Source organism: Podarcis cretensis (genome assembly GCF_951804945.1).
Source record: "Podarcis cretensis genome assembly, chromosome: 9".
In the NCBI taxonomy this organism is placed as follows: Eukaryota; Metazoa; Chordata; class Lepidosauria; order Squamata; family Lacertidae; genus Podarcis; species Podarcis cretensis.
Window position 1 is genome coordinate 392,582 of NC_137178.1, and position 18,512 is coordinate 411,093.

The 18,512-nt window shown below is 54.8% G+C and overlaps 1 protein-coding gene across 1 annotated transcript; it reads left to right on the plus strand.

Moving 5' to 3' along the window:
- Window positions 1–10,577: 10,577 nt before the first annotated feature.
- CCDC142 (coiled-coil domain containing 142) lies at window positions 10,578–17,314 on the plus strand. The gene is made up of 10 exons (XM_079990811.1): window positions 10,578–10,711; window positions 11,220–12,644; window positions 13,525–13,611; window positions 13,971–14,135; window positions 14,243–14,400; window positions 14,577–14,717; window positions 14,973–15,087; window positions 15,284–15,461; window positions 15,582–15,790; window positions 16,600–17,314. The coding sequence occupies exons 1-10, from the start codon at window positions 10,597–10,599 to the stop codon at window positions 16,860–16,862; spliced, it is 2,856 nt and encodes a 951-aa protein (XP_079846937.1). The 5' UTR covers window positions 10,578–10,596; the 3' UTR covers window positions 16,863–17,314.
- The last annotated feature ends 1,198 nt before the right edge of the window (window positions 17,315–18,512 follow it).

Sequence of the window (18,512 nt, forward strand, 5' to 3'; positions counted from 1 at the left end):
CCTCTTATCAGTGCTCTCTGCCTCCGTTGTTCAAAGGCAGTTCAGGCACTGGGATCTGCCGCACGATGCCTCTGAACACCAGTTACTGCGGGGAGAGTCGCTGCTGCACCCAGGTCCTGTTTGTGGGCTCCCTTGGGGGCATCTGTTTGAGAAAAGGGTGCTGGACTACTAGATGAGCCCCCTTTGGCTTGATCCAGCAGCAGCCAGGCTCTGAAAGCTGCTTTGGGAAGAGCCAAAAAGAAAGCCTTGCAGTTAGCCAGAACAGAAATGCAAATCGAAAACCACGATCCATTAAACCGTGGGGCTAGGTTTCCTGCGCTGCAGGGGGTTGGCTAGATGACTCATTGGGTCCCTTCCAATTCTCCCATTCTGTGGTTCTAAGTGGCATTCCAGGGCGGCTGTCCTGGGAAAGGGCCGGGCAGTGGACCTCCTCTCCCCCCTTCCCCCAGGAGTGGACTGAAATCCCTAAGCCAATGAGTGTTGTCCATCCTGGATTAAGGCCACCACCAGCCGGGAAGTCCATAAGCTCATTTCCTTCTTGTCACACTTGTCCCGGCCACCATGGAGGATGAGGAAGAGGACGCCTTGGCCAGGAGCCGCAAGGAGCCCGCCATGCAGGTAAGGCGTGCAATGGTCCCTGGGAAGCTGGAGGTGAGGCATGCGGAGTTCAGGGTGGTGGTCCCAGGTGAGAAAGGTGTGGCTGGCAGACCGGGAGGAGTCGGACTCTGCTCTGGCTGCGGAAGCTGCGATCTCACAGACGGAAGGGAACGTGTTGCGGTAAAGAGAAGGGTGGGATCAGGTCCCAAGCCTAGCCTCTGTGGCTAGCGATGGCAATCTGAGCTGTGCAAAAACAGAAACTCCGGCAACACATGCAGCTCAGATGTCAAACGGATAAAACAACCGCACAACTTTCCAAAGGCATTTGACGGCAGCCCTGCGTAGGGAAGCTTTTAATGTTTGCTGTGTTTTTACCATGTTGGAAGCTGCACTGAGCGGCTGGGGCAACCCAGTCAGATGGGCAGGGTGTCAATAATAAAATTATTATGATGATGATTATTATTATTATGGTGGGCTGCAGTTCCTGATTTGCAGGGGGTTGGTCTAGATGAGCCTTTGGGTCTCTTCCAGCACTATGGTTCTAAGGACAGAGGGAAAGGCTGGCAGAGGCAGGTGAGCCAGAGAGGCACAGGGCGGGGGGGGGGGGGGGAATCAGGCTCTCTTGTACCTTTAAGCATTATTAAAGGTGGGGTGCTGGTGCTGCTCTTGCTAGGATTTGCACCCCAAGTGCAGAATCACGGACCCCCAGCAAAGCAAAGGGGGTGGCAGAGCCCCTCCGGGCCCAAAGGGGACCAAGGCTGGTTGGAAGTAACTGGCCGGTTTTGGGGGGAACCCTGGGCTTTTCTGTGGGAGCTCATGTCCCCGGTTGGAGCAATGTGCTTCAGTCACGGTTGGGCCCTGCCTTTCTGGGGATTTGCTGGTTAATGAGGATTATGCACTTCATGAAGGAGAGAGGCGTAAAACTAGAGGGTTAGAAGCAGAGACACGCAAGGCGGGCAGGGCAGGTCGGGTCCTGACTTAACCCTGTTATAAGATAAAACTGCTCTTTTTCCCTTATGGGGTATCCACTAGCCCATATAGAGTCCCTTTGTGGCTTCTCTATCGGCAGGAGAAAATAACAGAGGCCAACCAGAGAATGTTGAGAAGCAAAACAGCTTGTAAGCCTGATCTTTATTAAACCGTTGCAACAGGGTCCTCACAGCCACATGCAGGAGGGACCCAGAACAATGGTGTGCAAGGCCTTAGATAGACTTTTAAAATTTCTACCCTGCAGCCCAAGACCCGCCCCCCCATGCATCATACATACATCACAGAAGAGGCCGTCTACAGCAGAAAACCTGCCTGCCAGGGTACCTGAGAATGATCACTGATTACATTATTTGGGCAGCCTGGCAATTCCTTTGTGATGGTAAATACTCAGTTCCTCAATCCAGGTCACAGGCTCACACAGATACCCCTTAAGACAGGGGTCAGCAACCTTTTTCAGCCGTGGGCCAGTCCACCGTCCCTCAGACCATGTGGGGGGCCGGACTATATTTTGAAAAAAAAAAAATCAACAAATTCCTATGCCCCACAAATAACCCAGAGATGCATTTTAAATAAAAGGACACATTCCACTCATGTAAAAACATGCTGATTCCCGGACCATCCGCAGGCCAGATTTAGAAGGTGATTGGGCCAGTTTATGACTTAAAAGACTTTGCTGTTAAGTGATAATTAGGAAAAATTATAATAATCACAAATAAAAGAAACAATATACAAGAAGTAAATAAGGAGGTCATTTACAGGATAAAGGAATTTTTATGTTATGTTTTCTTTGTGTAAGGGGATAGGAGTTTAATTTTGATAATTAAATGGTCAATGGTGGTGGGTTTGTTTGTATGTATGAGTTGTTGTGGACTATGTTGTAAATAAAGTATTAAAAAAGAAGAAGGCGATTGGGCCGGATCCAGCCCCCAGGCCTTAGTTTGCCCCCCCTGCCCCTCTCTCACCCACAGAACAGCCTACTCTCAGCCTCAATTCCCAGGAATACTCCAAGACATTCACGTGGCTTGATGCCTGTTATGTACTGAAGTTCTCACCTTGGGCCAGCAGGGGGATACCGTAGATAGTTATGCAAATGAAGGATCAGAAGTGACATTCAGTGATTGGATAGTTTTAGAAAGTTGCCACAGTTACGTTGTTCTGGAGCTCAATATAAGCAGGCTGACTGAGCTCCTCAGTTCTGTTCTGTTCTGGCCTTTGAATAAACAAGAGCTGTTTGAAGAATCGCTGTGTCATCTGATATGTTCGCCCACAACTTAACAACGCCGGCATTCAAATTTTCCAGTGCTGACGACTGTTTCTCCATTCCTGGAGCTGTGGGCTGGAGAGTCACCCGAAAGGGATCCATTTCAATCCCAAGCCTGCCTGGCTGTCCCCCGTTGGAAGCACAGCACTGGGTCTGATCCAGTTTGGATGTCTTGCCCTTTTGTGGCTGCTAAGTGTGCCGCCCTGCCTGCTCTCCATAGTGAGGGTGTCAGAATCGGCACCCAGGTCCCGAAACCCTGGCTGTGCCCTTCCTGGCCACTCTCCTTGGGTCCAGTCCTGGCCTGCCCTTGGAGCCTGTGGAGACTTCAAAGCAGATGGGGGGGGGCACACCTGGTTCCTCCCTCTCTTGTGCTCACAACCAGTGCCGGAATTACAGAAGCTAAACAAGCTCTAGCTTAGGGCCCCACTCTCTTGGGGGCCCCAAAAAATTTAAAGGAAAAAAAAACCCACTGGAGGTACATTTCCAAAATATAAGATAAAAAACAACTAAAATAAACCCTACCTACAGCAACAGTGTTTTGTGTTGTGTAGGCTCCTATGATGTAAGTCATGGGCCCCGCCTGCTAGCCTGCTCCCTAAAATATCACTGGTTTGCTCCTTTCTATATATAGGATGCCTACATGTAGCACCCTGCTTGTGGTTAACGCTTAGCTGGAATGAAATATTCAACACAGCAATAGAGAAATTAAAATAATAATTTATTTGTCAGACAAATAAATGAGAGGCACAGTGGTATATGGTTACCAAGCTCTGGCCTGGCCTCCTGCCATTCTGGCCAGCACTTATATTTCCTTAATCCAGCCCCCTTGCTCCTCCTGTGGCTGCCTCTGTCCAATCAGCCTGGTTGAAATTCCTATTGGCTGTTTGCTAGAACCAATCACAAAAGATACACCCATTTCCTTTTGCCCTTTTATGGGAAACAAAAAGCTATATATTCTTCTATCTATAAATGACAAATAAGTAGTAATATATCTTACATGTGTCTCAACAAGGAACCTTAATTACCAGCTCACCTCTTGCCCTCCTTGCCCTATTGCCCTCCAAAACAGATGGTTTAATCTTAAATTTTTATCTTAAACAGATGTCAAGGATCTTGAGTTCACATCATCATTGAAAGATCTCCTTCTCTTGGAGGTCTTTAAACAAAGGCCTGACAACCATATGTGTGCTCTAATGATGTTTCCTGCTTGGCAGGGGGGGCTGGGCTGATGGCTGATGGCCCCTGTGATCTCTTCCAACTATATGAAATAAGAATCTAGCATAAGGATTTAACATTTCTTAGCTTCTAATTCCTTTGCATAATTACATTTAAGCCAATATATTTAATACATAACATAGATAGCTTTTTAAAAGGAAAAGAAATCTTAAAAGGATCTCAGTTTAAGAAAGAAACAACTTTAGAAAAAGACTTCCCAAAATACTCTCTTCCTTTCTGCCAGCCAGATGCTCTTGGCCTTTTAACCTTAGGAAAATATGGCTCGAGTTTAATGGGAGGCACATGGTTTTATTTTACTATTTACCCACTCTTAATTATGTTTTTCTCTGCTTTTTTATCTTCTGTAATATGTAGGGTCAGTGTAACCTTGGCTCTCAGCCTGTAATTCCCTTTTTACGACTTTGAGAATTGTTTTCTGCTATAAATCAGGGGGCCCCCTTGTCCAGGAGAATAAACATTGCCAAGGTTCTTAGGCAGCTGGTCTTCTGCCTGGCATAAACATTTGAAAATCTTTAAGCTCTTTTTAAGATACAGGCCTTAATCAAAAATATAAGCTTTGATAAAAATGCAGGCTTATGATTAGATGCCTCATACATTCTGCGTAAGGTCCATATATTTAAGCTATGATTTTCCCAGTAGTGATGTATGGAAGTGAGAGCTGGACCATCAAGAAGGCTGATCGCCGAAGAATGGATGCTTTTGAATTCTGGTGCTGGAGGAGACTCTTGAGAGTCCCATGGACTGCAAGAAGATCAAACCTCTCCATTCTGAAGGAAATCAACCCTGAGTGCTCACTGGAAGGACAGATCCTGAAGCTGAGGCTCCAAGACTTTGGCCACCTTCTGAGAGGAGAAGACTCCCTGGAAAAGACCCTGATGTTGGGAAAGATGGAGGGCACAAGGAGAAGGGGACGATGGAGGATGAGATGGTTGGACAGTGTTCTTGAAGCTATGAACATGAGTTTGACCAAACTGCGGGAGGCAGTGGAAGACAGGAGGGCCTGGCGTGCTCTGGTCCAGGAGGTCAGGAAGAGGTGGCTAGGACTAAATGATAACAACATTCTGCCTGGACTCCTTGCAGGGCAACATGTGCAAATGGCTTGCGATACCTCTTAGGTCCATCAATTACCATACAGCATCTATTCAACACAAAAAACAGCAACAATTTGTTGTTGATGAAGGACAGCTGGACATAGAAAGGGCCCTCTTACCTTCAGTAGCTGACCATAGCTGTCAACGGTTCCCTTTTTTAAAGGGAAATTCCTTTATTCCGAATGGGATTCCTTGCGAGAAAAGGGGAAAGTTGACAGCTATGCCTAAATCCCGCCCTGCTCACAACAACCCTGTGAGGTAGGCAAGCCTAAGGGAGGCTCAGGGTTTTTTGAACCCGGGCCTCTTCGCTGCTGCTCCACACTCTGCTGCCTCTACATGCTCCCCACCTCCCAGGAAAGCATGGGAAAGAAGAAGCATCTCCTTGGCATCCCTGTGCCCCCCCCGCCTGCCATGGTACAGCCCGTTCCTTCTCTCCCCCCCCGCCCGCTGCTTGGGTGGACCAGGCCTCCCTTTCGCGCTGCGCCACCTGCAGGCGCCTTGGAGAACGGCAGGGCTCGGAGGCGACCGGTTCCCCTTCCACGTGACTCCTGGGCGCGCTCCCATTGGCCCGCCGCTCGGTTCCCTCAGGGCCGCTGGGTTGCCCGGCGCCGAGGCAGCGGCTCCAACGGCGGCGGCGGCGGCGGCGAGCGAGGCGGCTTCTCGGAGGGAGGCAGGCCGGTAGGGAGCGGAGAGGGCCGTGGGGGCGGGCAGGGGGCCGTTCCGGAGGCCGTGGCAGCGACGAGCGGCCGGCCCCGCCCGTTGAGCTGGCTTGCACGTGTGAACGCAGACAGACTTGCGTGTCACGGGTCTGCGCGCTCCTCTGGGCCTTCGGGGACCTTGCGCGGGGCGGAGCCTCCTCTGGAGGAGAGAAGCGGGCGCGAGGGCGGCGGCAGCAGCATCAGGGCAGCGCGGGGTTAACCTGCGGAACTCCCCGCCACAGGAGGCAGCAAGAGCCGCCAAGCGAGATGGCTTGGGAAGAGGACAGGACAAGCTGTAATTGGCTTTATATATATATTGCAATTAAAGAACCTTTTATTGAGGGTGAAAGAGGAGAGCGCAAAATATGGTCTGAAGCTCAACATAAAAAAAAACCGAAGATCATGGCCACTGGGCCCATCGCCTCCTGGCAAATAGAAGGGGAAGAAATGGAGGCAGTGAGAGATTTTACTTTCTTGGGCTCCATGATCACTGCAAATGGTGACAGCAGTCACAAAACTAAAAGACGCCTGCTTCTTGGGAGGAAAGCAATGACAAACCCAGACAGCATCTTAAAAAGCAGAGACATCACCTTGCCAACAAATGTCCGTATAGTTAAAGCTGTAGTTTTCCCAGTAGTGATGTATGGAAGTGAGAGCTGGACCATAAAGAAGGCTGATCGCCGAAGAATTGATGCTTTTGAATTCTGGTGCTGGAGGAGACTCTTGAGAGTCCCATGGACTGCAAGAAGATCCAAACTATCCATTCTGAAGGAAATCAGCCCTGAGTGCTCACTGGAAGGACAGATCCTGAAGCTGAGGCTCCAATGCTTTGGCCACCTCATGAGAAGAGAAGACTCCCTGGAGAAGACCCTGATGTTGGGAAAGATGGAGGGCACAAGGAGAAGGGGACGACAGAGGACGAGATGGTGGGACAGTGTTCTCGAAGCTATGAACATGAGTTTGACCAAACTGCAGGAGGCAGTGGAAGACAGGAGGGCCTGGAGTGCTCTGGTCCAGGGGGTCACAAAGAGGCGGACACGACTGAACGACTCAACAACAGCAACATATTGCAATGTGAATTGTAATTAGAGATTGACAAAATGTGGATTTTTTTGGGTTTTAGTTAGTGAAAATTAATTTAAAAACAGAAAGAGGACAGGACAAGTACAGTGGAGGCAGCGAGGCTTCTGGATCCCTGTGGCAGGGAAGCGCAGGAAGGGAGAGGGCTTCTCTTTCTTGGGCTCGAATCCTGCACACGGGTTTCCCCAAAGGGGCACCTGGAACCCAGAACAGGAGGCTGGACCCCTTTGGCCTCATCCTGCAGGCTCTTCTGAGGTCCTTTTCTGCTGGGCATGGAGCAGAGGGAAGACTGGGCAGCCACTTGCGGGGGCCCAAGCAGGCAGTCTTGGGGACAAAGGGGGGATTTCTACCCACCCCCAAGGCCACTATTCCAGGAGGCTCAGCATCAAGTTGTCTTTAAAAATATGCCTGGTTTGTCATTTATTTCAAGTAGACTGCTTAAAGAAATGAAAGTGGCGTACAACAAACCAGCAATGTAAACTCTCAGTGAAATTGCACAGGCTCTAATGTTTCACTTCTGTTTCCATGTATCTGAAGAAGTGTACATGCACACGAAATCTAATACCAAGAACAAACTTTAAGGTAAAGGTAAAGGTACCCCTGTCCGTACGGGTCAGTCGTGTCCAACTCTAGGGTTGTGCGCTCATCTCACTTAAGAGGCCGGGGGCCAGCGCTGTCCAGAGACACTTCCGGGTCACGTGGCCAGCGTGATGAAGCTGCAACTGGCGAGCCAGCGCAGCACACGGAAACGCCGTTTACCTTCCCGCTATAAAGCGGTACCTATTTATCTACTTGCACCCGGGGGTGCTTTCGAACTGCTAGGTGGGCAGGAGCTGGCACCGAACGACGGGAGCTCACCCCGCTGCGGGGATTCGAACCGCCGACCATGCGATCGGCAAGTCCTAGGCACTGAGGTTTTACCCACAGCGCCACCCGCGTCCCTAACTTAGTTGGTCTCTAAGGTGCTACTGGACTATTTATAATTTTTTTATATATATTTCACAGGCAGATTGAGACAGCTACAGTGGTACCTTGGTTCTCAAATGTCTTGGTTCCCAAACACCGAAAACCTGGAAGTAAGTGTTCTGGTTTTTGAACGTTTTTCAGAAGCCAAACGTCCGATGCGGCTGTCGGCTACTGTTTCCGGGTGCCTGCACCAATCAGAAGCCATGCCTTGGTTTCCGAACATTTCAGAAGTCAAACAGACTTCTGGAACGGATTAAGTTTGAGAACCAAGGTACCACTGTATTTGGCACTTTTGTTTTTGCTATTCATTTTGTGTTTTTGTTTTTGAGGCTTTTTCAGTTAATTTGTTTTTGTGACTATGTGGAACCCAGTTCGGCTACTAATTGATTGATTGATTGATTGATTGATTGTGTGACGGCGGAAATGGATAAAAGCCCCCATCCAAACAATGACTATCATCAGTGCAAGTACGGAAAAAGAATAATTTTAATTTTTATCATCTGCAATACTGTATTATTCATTTTATAGTACAGTACATTGATTATTAGGGGGACGCAGGTGGCGCTCTGGGTTAAAGCCTCAGCGCCTAGGACTTGCCGATCGAAAGGTCGGCGGTTCGAATCCCTGCGGCGGGGTGCGCTCCCGCTGCTCGGTCCCAGCGCCTGCCAACCTAGCAGTTCGAAAGCACCTCCGGGTGCAAGTAGATAAATAGGGACCGCTTACCAGCGGGAAGGTAAACGGCGTTTCCGTGTGCGGCTCTGGCTCGCCAGAGCAGCGATGTCACGCTGGCCACGTGACCCGGAAGTGTCTCTGGACAGCGCTGGCCCCTGGCCTCTTAAGTGAGATGGGCGCACAACCCCAGAGTCTGTCAAGACTGGCCCGTACGGGCAGGGGTACCTTTACCTTTACCTTTACATTGATTATTGCCTTCATTTTATGGATCAATGGTCTCGTTAGAGAGTAAAATTCATGTTAAATTGCTGCTTTAGGGGTTGTTTTTAAAAGTCTGCAGCGGATTAATCCATTTTGCGTTACTTTCTATGGGAAAGCGCGCCTTGGTTTTGGAACGCTTTGGTTTTGGAATGGACTTCTGGAACGGATTAAGTTTGAGAACCAAGGTACCACTGTATAGGAACAGAGCAAATGATAAAATAGCAAGGACTACGGCCAGGTCACTAATCCAGTGAGGCTTTAACATCCCAATTTCCCAGATGTGCTTGTGGGGTCTGAAGTGGTGGCGACTGGCTGGGTCCTTGAGGTTACAGTGGACAGCTCAGGGAAGATGTTGAGCCAGCGTGTGGCAACCGTGCAAAGGGCAAATTCCATGCTAGGCATCATTAGGAAAGGGATTGCAAATAAAGCTGCCAATACTGTAATGTCATTTATACAAATCAGTTGTGCAACCTGTATACTGTTCTGGTCGCCTCACCTCCAAAAGGCTGTTCTCAAGCTGGGAAAGTTTCAGAAAAATGCAACCAAAATGATCAAGGGGGTAGAGTGGTTTCACTGAATAAAGGTTGCGGCATTTTGCAAACAAATACATGATAAAGGTGTATAAAATTATGCACATTTTGGAGAAAGCAGATAGGAGAAGTTTCTCTTTCATCATACTAGAAAGGAGGGCCAGTGAAAGAAACTGAATGTTGGAAGGTTCAATCCAGACTTCTCCACATTGTCCAGAGTTAAAACTCTTCTTCTTCTTCTTCTTCTTCTTCTTCTTCTTCTTCTTCTTCTTCTTCTTCTTCTTCTTCTGCGATCCCTCGTAGCCGAGTAAGATTGTCTTCCATGAACAGGGTCTTAACAGTGAGTCCATAAGTGACTTTGGAGGCCACGTCTGGATCCACACGTCCTTCCACAGTGGGGACATTGGTTTCTGGGCGGGAGTTGATCACGGTGTGGATTTGCCAAACATGCCTTTCTTGTAGCTCGTTTCTCACTTTGGTCCTGAGTTCGAGTGTCTTCAAAGCCCAGGACACCTTTGGTCAAGGCTGTTCTTCAGTTGGAGTGCTTGTAGGCAAGTGACGGTGGCTATCAAGATTATACCTCAACGCAGGCTTCAAGGAAGGAAGCCAAGGCGCAAAATGAACACTCAAGCTCTTCAAGATCCCATTAAGTGGAATTGCTTCCAAACGACTCTTAAGGACCATCTGCCTTCAGTTAAAACTATAGAATTCGCAACAGCAAGATTTAGTGCTAGCTACCCATTTTGGTAGCCGAGGATAAAGCTGTCAGTGGCCACCAGCCACAATGGCCAGGCTCTGCCTATGCTGTGGGAGGCAGGAACCCCCGTTGCTGGGACTGGCAGGAAGGAGCCTCCGTCTTGCCACTTGGAGAGCAGCTTGCTGCACGAGATGGGCACCCTTTGGCCTGATCCTGTGGCTGAGCTCTTAAGGTCTGCACACACTCTGGAAGATTCCCAGAGCCAAAGTCTGGAAGCAAATGGCAGCCAGTGAAACGCCTCTGTTCTGAAAAGGCCCCTCTCTAGCTGCTCCTGGCCACTGGTGCTCAGACTCACCCGGCGTGGCTGGTCCCAGATTCTGGTCCTAGGAAGCATGCAAGGTTTCCAGAGACATTGCCCAAAGTTGGGGGGGGGTCAGGGGGCAGTGCTGACCCTTCTGTCTTTCCACAGGTGATTGAGGCCGAGGCTGTAGGCTTGAGCACCATCTTCCTGTTCCTCATGTCCCGTGTATCGCAGGCCTCGGGGGGCATGTTGCCACCTCTCAGCTCCCTGGTGGGGCCCAGGAAGGTCTTGCCAGCTGATGGAGGGGAACACCTGGAGGCAGCTGACACAGGTAGGTAGGGGCCTCTGGTTCCTGCCAGAGGCTTCCAGTTGTTTCTTGCTCTGCCCACTGCACATAGATGAGATGGTGCCCAAAGGAAGCTCTGTTCAGGAGGACTGGAGCGCTCCCAGTCGTGCTTCCCACCCTCGCTTGACTGCAAGGAAAGTGACTGGTGGTTTTGCACTGGAATGTCCTTGTCACAGAAGCCCTTCTGGAAAGCGGGGGGTGGGTGGGGTGGGGTGGAACCAGCTGCCCCCCTCCTGCTTCTGGGAGATCCCTTAATTGCATTTGCCCTTTCTTCCTGCTGCTCAGCTGCTCCAGGCAGGCCAACTTAATCCTCGGAATTAGCAGCCTGCTGCAGGCAGACCAGGTCCCAGCAGGGGCAGCAGAGGTGACTGACCTCCTGGCAGACCTTGGCAGTGCGGAGGGGAAGGGCATGGCTGTGGCTGCCCAGGGGATGCCAGCCTGCTGAGGCAGCCCTGCAGCAAAGGGTTGGCATCAGACTCCTGTCTCTTTGCAGGCTCCAGATCGCTGACGCCGCTGGCCAAGTCCTTCCAGAAGGCGGAGGCTCTCCTGCGCCACTGCGTCAACCCCAGCCTGTGGCGCCTGCTGCCCCCGCGCCCCAGCGAGAGCGCTTACGACAGCGAGGAGGAGGACTCTCCCGGAGGCCTGGCCCGCCTGGCCCAGGTGGAGCGCAGCTTCCTGGGGCTCAGCCGCTGCCTGTGCCTGATGGAGAACCCCCGCACAGAGACCTTCCAGGCCCACGTGCGCCCAGCCCTCCCGGACACGGCCCGGGGCGCCTTCACTTACCACGTGGCCCGGAGCAGCGTGGCTCGCCAGTGCGCCACGCTCCACGCTCTGCTGCAGCACCGCCACCACCTCCGCCTCTCCCGCCACTTCAGCCGCCGCCTCAAGGCGGCTTCGGGCTTCGTGCAGCACCTGATGGCCACCGAGCGCTGCCAGCCGTCCCTGCTGCCGCTGGCCGGCCAGCCGGATGCCACCTGGGGCCACCAGCTGCGGGGGCTGTGCGAGGAGATGCGCACCCATGCCACGCATTGGGAGGGACTGCAGCGGCGCATCCGCAGCGACCCCTGGCTGCGGCACATGCTGCTGCAGCGCCACGAGGTGGTCCAGCACATGAGGCGGGCCCTCTGCTTGCTGGCCCTGCACGCCGTCTGCCTCCTGGAGCGCCACATTGAGGCCTTGCTGCGCAGCTTGGCCCACGCCCTTCCTGTGCCCGCTGCCCCGCTCTCCGACTTGTTCCAGGGGCTGGAGATCTACAACCAGGTGGTGAATGAGCAGGCGCTGCAGCAGGCCTTCCTGGAGCAGCAGGCCAGGAGGCCTGGTCTGCAGAGGACAGCGAGCAGTTCCCCAGCCTTCCCCCTGGAGAGGGTCTTGGGCATCCTGGCAGCAGAGAGGGGCAAGCGGGCCGCCCAGAGGCTGCACCCGCTGCTCCTCCGAGGGGGGGGTCTGGAGCCTGCGCCTTGGGGTGGGGATGTCAAGCCTGGGCTCCTGGAAGGGGCCTCCCAGGCCTCTCCGGCAGGCGAGGGTCTTCCCAGCCTCTCGGTGGAGCTGCAGGCCTTGGGGCACGAGGAGGAAGAGGCCCTCCTTGTTGTCCTGGGGGAGCTGGTGGCTTCCACCGACAGCCTGTGGCATCACGTCCTGAACCGGCCCAAGCAGGAGAAGCCCCTTGAACGCTTGGAGCCGACTGACCTGCCTCAGGGGCTGGACTCTGCCTCGCTGCCCAGCTGGAAGTCTGTGCGTTGGCTGGACACCTCCTTCACCGAGGCGGCTGCAGCGCTCTATGCCCAGTACTGCCCACTGATGTGGAGAGCGGCTGCCTCTTCCTTGGCCCACCAGCTGGAGCTCCACCCGCCCCTGGCGCACTTCCAGCCGGGGGCAGCGGCTGCTTTGGCCCGGCGGTTGAGCCGTGGTCTGGCACAGGGTAAGTCAAACTGCGGAACTCCCTGCCACAGCAGGGAGGAGGAGAGGCCTCTCAGTGGCTACTTGCCAAGATGGTTGTGTTGTGCCCCCACAGTCGGAGGCAGCAGCATTTCTGAATACCAGTTTCTGAGAACCACAGGAGGGGAGAGGACTCTTGCCACTCAGCTCCTGTTGTGGGTATCTGGCTGGCCACTGGGGGGGGGGGCAGGATACTGAGCCAGATAGGCCCCCCATGGCCACATCCAGAAGGCTCTTTGGAGGTTCGGAGGTGCAGGCTAAGGTTCTTGGCTGATGGTGGGGTTGAGACAATGCCAAGGGGACCTGCCGGGATGGCATTCCAGCCCTCTGCCTCCCTTCCTGCTTCTGGTTGGGATCTCCAAGGGGTCTTTGCCTTCCCTACAACCCATTTCCCATCACTTTCCCCAGGCCTTGATGGTGCCCCTGCTTGAGTCTTGTCCGTGTGTGGTCGTGACTCGCCAGCAATTTCCCTGCCCCACGAAAACGGCTGCCCTGCCAGTTTAGCTGGGGAGGCAGAGGACCAGGCGGGGCTCCTGCACTTGCGCTTCCGGGGTGCTGGTGCCCTCTGAGTCCCGAAAGGACAGGCAAGGCCCACACCCACCTGGGGCTGCAGTTTGGGAGGTCAAAGGAGGAGTGGGCACCTGCAGCCCAAGGGGAAATTTCCCTGACCAGTTCCTTCCTGTGTCTGGTGGAAGATGCCCTAAACACTTTGGTATGGCCTCTGGGGGGAGGCTCCCATTCTGTCTTGGGATCCACAGCCCCCTGGAATTGGGCTAGGGGTCCCTGCCTGCCACTTTGGGTGGGAACAGGCACTCTGGTCCCCATGGGGCTCATGCTCTCTCCCTCCCTCTGTGTCTCTGCAGCCTGTGTGCCTCAGGAGAGCACAGAGGAACTGAAGGCCTTGGCGTTCCACCTGCTTACACGGGATGTCCTCCAATACTGGGACCAAGGTAGGGCAGTCACGGTTGGCAGGGGTGGGGGCTGCGGGGCAAGGGCTGAGTGAAGGGCCGGCCTTTGGGCATGAGACAGAGAGTTGGGAGGGGCTCCCGAGGGTCATTTAGTCCAGCCCCTGCAATGCAGGAATCTGAATTAAAGCATCGGTGACTGGTGGCCACCCAACCTCTGTATGAAAGCCCCCCAGGAAGGAGAGCTCACCACCTTCTGGTGAAGTCTGTTTCATCATAGAAGAAATGGTTTACCAAATAGTAGAGTTAGAGGAGCCATGGGTGAAGTTATTACTTCAGCTGGGAGGCAGCTCCTGGGTCCTGGCCCTGTGATCCCATCCGACCTTCTTCCCTTTCCCTCCCAGGTTTCTGCCAGGCTCTGGGCTCCAGCCTCACCGACAAATGCTTGGCCAAGCCTGCCCAGAGCACAGAGGTGACCTGCAGCCAGACGGCTCAGCTCTTGCAGAACCTCTACCTGCCCTTGGCCTTCAGCCTGCAGTGCCTGGACTCCCAGCCCACGGAGAGCCCAGGTGAGTGGGGTCTGCACTCTGTGGGGCAGGTTGGAGTCCCTTTGCCCTGCCTGGCCAGCAGCTGGGCCCCAACTCCCTCCTCCACTGACGCCCTTTCCCCCTTGCAGCCGGCAGCCTTGTCCCATCCGGCCTCCACCTGCGGCTGCTGTCCCTCTCGCTGGCCACCGCTCACTCCTCCTGCTACTGGGTCATGAGCAAGGCCTACCAGTACTTGGCTTCCTGGTCCCTCAGCCAGTTCCTCCTTGTGACCCAGGGGGACTTGCAGGCAAGTAGAACCATGAGTGGTGGGCGGGGAGGGGAGCAAATAGCCAAGGATCCATCCCCAAAGCCGCATCGCGTGTGTCTCTCTTGGCCAGAGAAAGAGGGAGAAGTCCTGGCCAGTGCAGAGAGAGGATTGCGCCAGAACAAGCTCCTCTAAGGCTTCCTGACTCCTTCCTACAGCTGCTGAAGGCAGAGGCCACCAGGATGTCCGCACTGGTGAGCACGGCTTTTCCTGAGGGCAAGAAGCAGCAGAGCCCCCTCCTCTCTGGCCAGGAGCAGCAGCTGAGCCAGCAGATCCACTCCACAGCTTCAAGTGTCCAAGTGAGTGTCGTGGGTCCCAGCCTGCCTTGCCCCACTCTCCTCCCAGCAGCTTCCAGGATCCTGGCTGACCTCGGCACTGGCTTTGAGCTCTGGTGCCTGGAACACAACAGGCTGGGCCTTCCCCAGCTCCCTAGAGAGGCCCTCTGCTTGCCCCCTGGCAGCCCTCCAACCTCTTCAGTAGGGCTTGCGCAGGGGGCAATGGGGTGCTTTGTTTCCCACCCCGCCCCATGGCCCCTTTCCTCCTCTGTTGCACAGCTGTTTGCGAACCAAGTGCTGACGCTGTTTTCCTTGGACTGCAAGCGCATGTCGGCGGAGATCTTTAGCCAAACCATGCCCCTGGGCAAGCCCTGGCGCCTCACCCTCCGAACAGGTAGGTCTGCAGGGCACAGAGCAGCCCCCTCCTGGCTACCCGTCCTCCATAGTTCTGTTCCTGCTGCCCTTGTTCCGCTTGTGGGCTCCCCACTGGGGCATGTGGTTGGCCCTGTGGGGCCCAGGAGCTCCTGGCCTAGTCAGCAGGCCTTGCTTGGGTCTGATCCTGCCGGGCTTCCCTCCCATTGCCCTCGCAGAGCTGCCGCCCTCCCCCAGCGAATACGCCTCGGCTGCTGCCCAGAGCGTCCTGGGCCAGGTCTTGCTGGGCATCCAGCTCCTGCCTCAAGAGGCCCAGGGACCAGCGCTCAGCCAGGTGACGACGGCCTTCTTGGAAGCCTGGATGGACCACATCCTGGCCCAGAAGATCAAGTTCAGGTGAGCATTCGTCCGGGAGGGAGAGGGGTCTGGCCCTCTTGCCCCAGGAGGGTGGCAGGCTGGGCTGCCCTTTATTCCCTCTGACAGCCAGCCTTGCCTTCTGCCCCCCCCCCCCCCCAGCCTCCAGGGCGCCCTCCAGCTGAAGCAGGACTTTGACCTGGTGCGTGAGCTGCTGCAGTCGGAGAATTATGGTCTGTCTCCAGAGATCAAGCAGCTGGTGCTCTCCCTCCGCGTCTTCCAGCAAGTGGACAACGCCATCGCCTGCCTCCTGCAGCAGCCCCCCAAGACCTCCTTGCCCTCACACACCTGGGATGCCTTCCACAAGTGCTGTGAGTGGGCCTGTGGGGGCGCTCTGGAGGGCTCTGCGAGTCCTGCATCGCAGGGGGTGGCTCTAGATGGCCCTTGGGGGTCCCTTCCAACAACCCGGTGGGTCTGTGGGCAAGGAAGGTGCATCCCTCTCCTGTCCACGGCTGGGGGAAACCTCTGCCCCTCAAGGCCAGGGTCATGAAAGCTGGAAATGGAGACTCTACGCTCAGTGGCAGTCTACCTCTGAGCCGCCAGCAGAACTGGTGCGTCTGTAGAGTCCGAGGGAGACCCAGGAAGCCCAATGGCGCCTCAGCTGCCCCCACAGGAGACTGGCTTGTTTGAGAGGGTCGTTTGGAAGTTGTGGGGAATGCAAGCGAGGCACTTTTGAGCGCTCTGAAAGGGCGATGTCAGTGCTGCCGCAGAAGCCACTGCCGCCACCTCTGGGCCCTGCGCTGACTGGGCCTCGCGTTGGCTGCTGTCGGAAGTGGACTCTGCTCACTCCGACCCCGCCAGGCCTTTGCAGAGTGGCTCTCTGACCAGATCTCCTCCATAGAGGACTGGTGGACTTGGGAAGAGATCCGGGTGGGAAGGGGGTTCTGTCCTAAACTGCTGCAGAGACTCGGTCCTGGAGCGTACGGAGAAGTTCCGAAGGAAAGAGTGCCCCTGAGCCCGCAGAGGGGCCTTTTCCTTGCCACTGAGCAGCCACGGATTGGGACGTTTCAGCAGAGAAGGACCGTATCTCAGTGGGACGGGAGGGAGGGTCCCGAGGTGGAGCTGTCTCTGGCAGGCCCTGTCCCCTTCCTCAGCTGCTCTTCTTCCTCCCCCCCCCCAGGCTCCCACGACGGGATTCGCACGCAGGACGGCGGCCCAGGCAGCCTGAACAGCCTGGAGAGCCTGGAAGGGCTGCCCACGCAGGCGAGGGCCGTGCTGGAGAGCCAGGCGGGCGACCTGCTGAGCCGCATGCAAGGGGGCGGCTGCAGCCCCGAGACCTACCTCAGCCCCATGCAGCAGGAGTGGCTGGCGCTGCGGCTGCACGGGGGCCGCCGCTGGAAAGTCCCCGCCCTGCCCTGCATGAACAGGACCTCTGAGCCTTGATGGGGCGGGGGGGGCAGCTCCGGCCTGGGCAGGACGAGCCGCCACTTGCACCACGGACTCCTGGGGGCTCCTGCCACACGTGCCTCACGCCCCCCGGCCCTGCACAGTGGCAGCCGTGCTGTGACACTCTCCCCAGGGGGGCTGGTGCACGGGGGGGGGGGGAGGAGCCTCGATTGCCTCCCGCCAGGCCTTGCCTGCTTCCCTGAAGGAACTTTCTGGCCCTAGACATTTTGGCTCATGGGAGAAGCTCCTGCTGGAGGAAGAGAAAGCAGCTTTTTGGACGGCAGGGCCTGAAATCCCAAAAGGCGCTTCAGCGCGCTCAGGGTCACAAGGAAACTGGAAAAGCACATGCAGTATCTCAGATCACCTGTTTTCCACATTAAAGACTCCTGACATTGCAGCCACTCAGCACTTCTGTTGATTCAGGAATAAATCCGTAAGAATCTGCGTGACCCACTTTCCTCGGCCTCCTTCACTGGGGGGAAGGGCTAGGCTCTAGCCGGCCCCAGGCTCAGCCCCCAACGGCATCTGCATGGGGGGCGGGCTCGGAAAGACCCCCTGCATGAATCCCTGGGCAGCCGCTGCCAGTCAGTGCAGGCAGAGCTGAGCTCAGATGGACCAGCGGTCGACTCAGCAGCTTCTTAGCCTTCTTGGCATCCTGATGTTTGGCCGCAAAGTCCCTGGCTTTGCAGAAGTTGGGCTGAGGAGCGAGCGGGAGAACTCCGAGTTCCCTGGGAGTAAAATCCTGTCCCAGAGAGCAGCTCTCTGCTTTCCTGCCCGCCTGCATTGTGAGAGCGAATCCCGGCAAGTCATAACATCTGTGCATTCTGACAACACCCGCAGGGCAACGAAAGCTGAGCGCAGCCAGGCCCCACCCCTCGCTCCCCTGCCAAGTTGAAAGTGGCCCAACAGCCGTGTGGCTCCCTCCCTCTAGCCAGGCCTCACCTGGAGTAGCGGGGGGGGGGGGGGGCAATGTGGAAAGAGGTCTCAGGAGGGCGATGAAGGGGGCCAGTAGTACCAGAAAGGAGGGGGGGCTGCCTATTTAGTATTGCATTTGTAGCAGGAACCCCCCACCCCAATCATTCTGTTTGTATAAACTTCACACACACTACACACGCCACATTTCTGTTATAAATTCATAACGCCACATTTCTGTTATAAATTCATAGAAAATCAACCATACATTGGATTTGCACTGTTCCATTTTTATTTTACTCCATATGACAAGAACTAACAAAGGGGGGTGACTTAGTCCTGGTCAGCCATAATCCCTTCACTGTCTCAGCACATACACAGGAGCCCTGCCCATACCAACCCTGATGATCCCAGACAGAAGACAATCAAGATCACAAAGAACTTGCATATGGGAGTGGATTCAACATGGACTGAAACAAAGGACAATGATCAGATCTTCCCTCAGGGGGCAGGAAACTGTGGGGAGGGGGAAAGGAGGAACCAGCCAGGTGACAAGACACTCAGGTTACCATCAGCCCCTCCTTTCTGTAATGTATGCCTCCCTCAACCCCTCCTTTCTGTAATGTATGCATGATGTTTCTGGGGGTGGGCTAGACCTAGAGGAGGGGAATTTCAAAAGTTTTTATAAGACCTTGCACACTATTCTTCTGGGTCTTTCCTCTCTCCTGCAAGTGA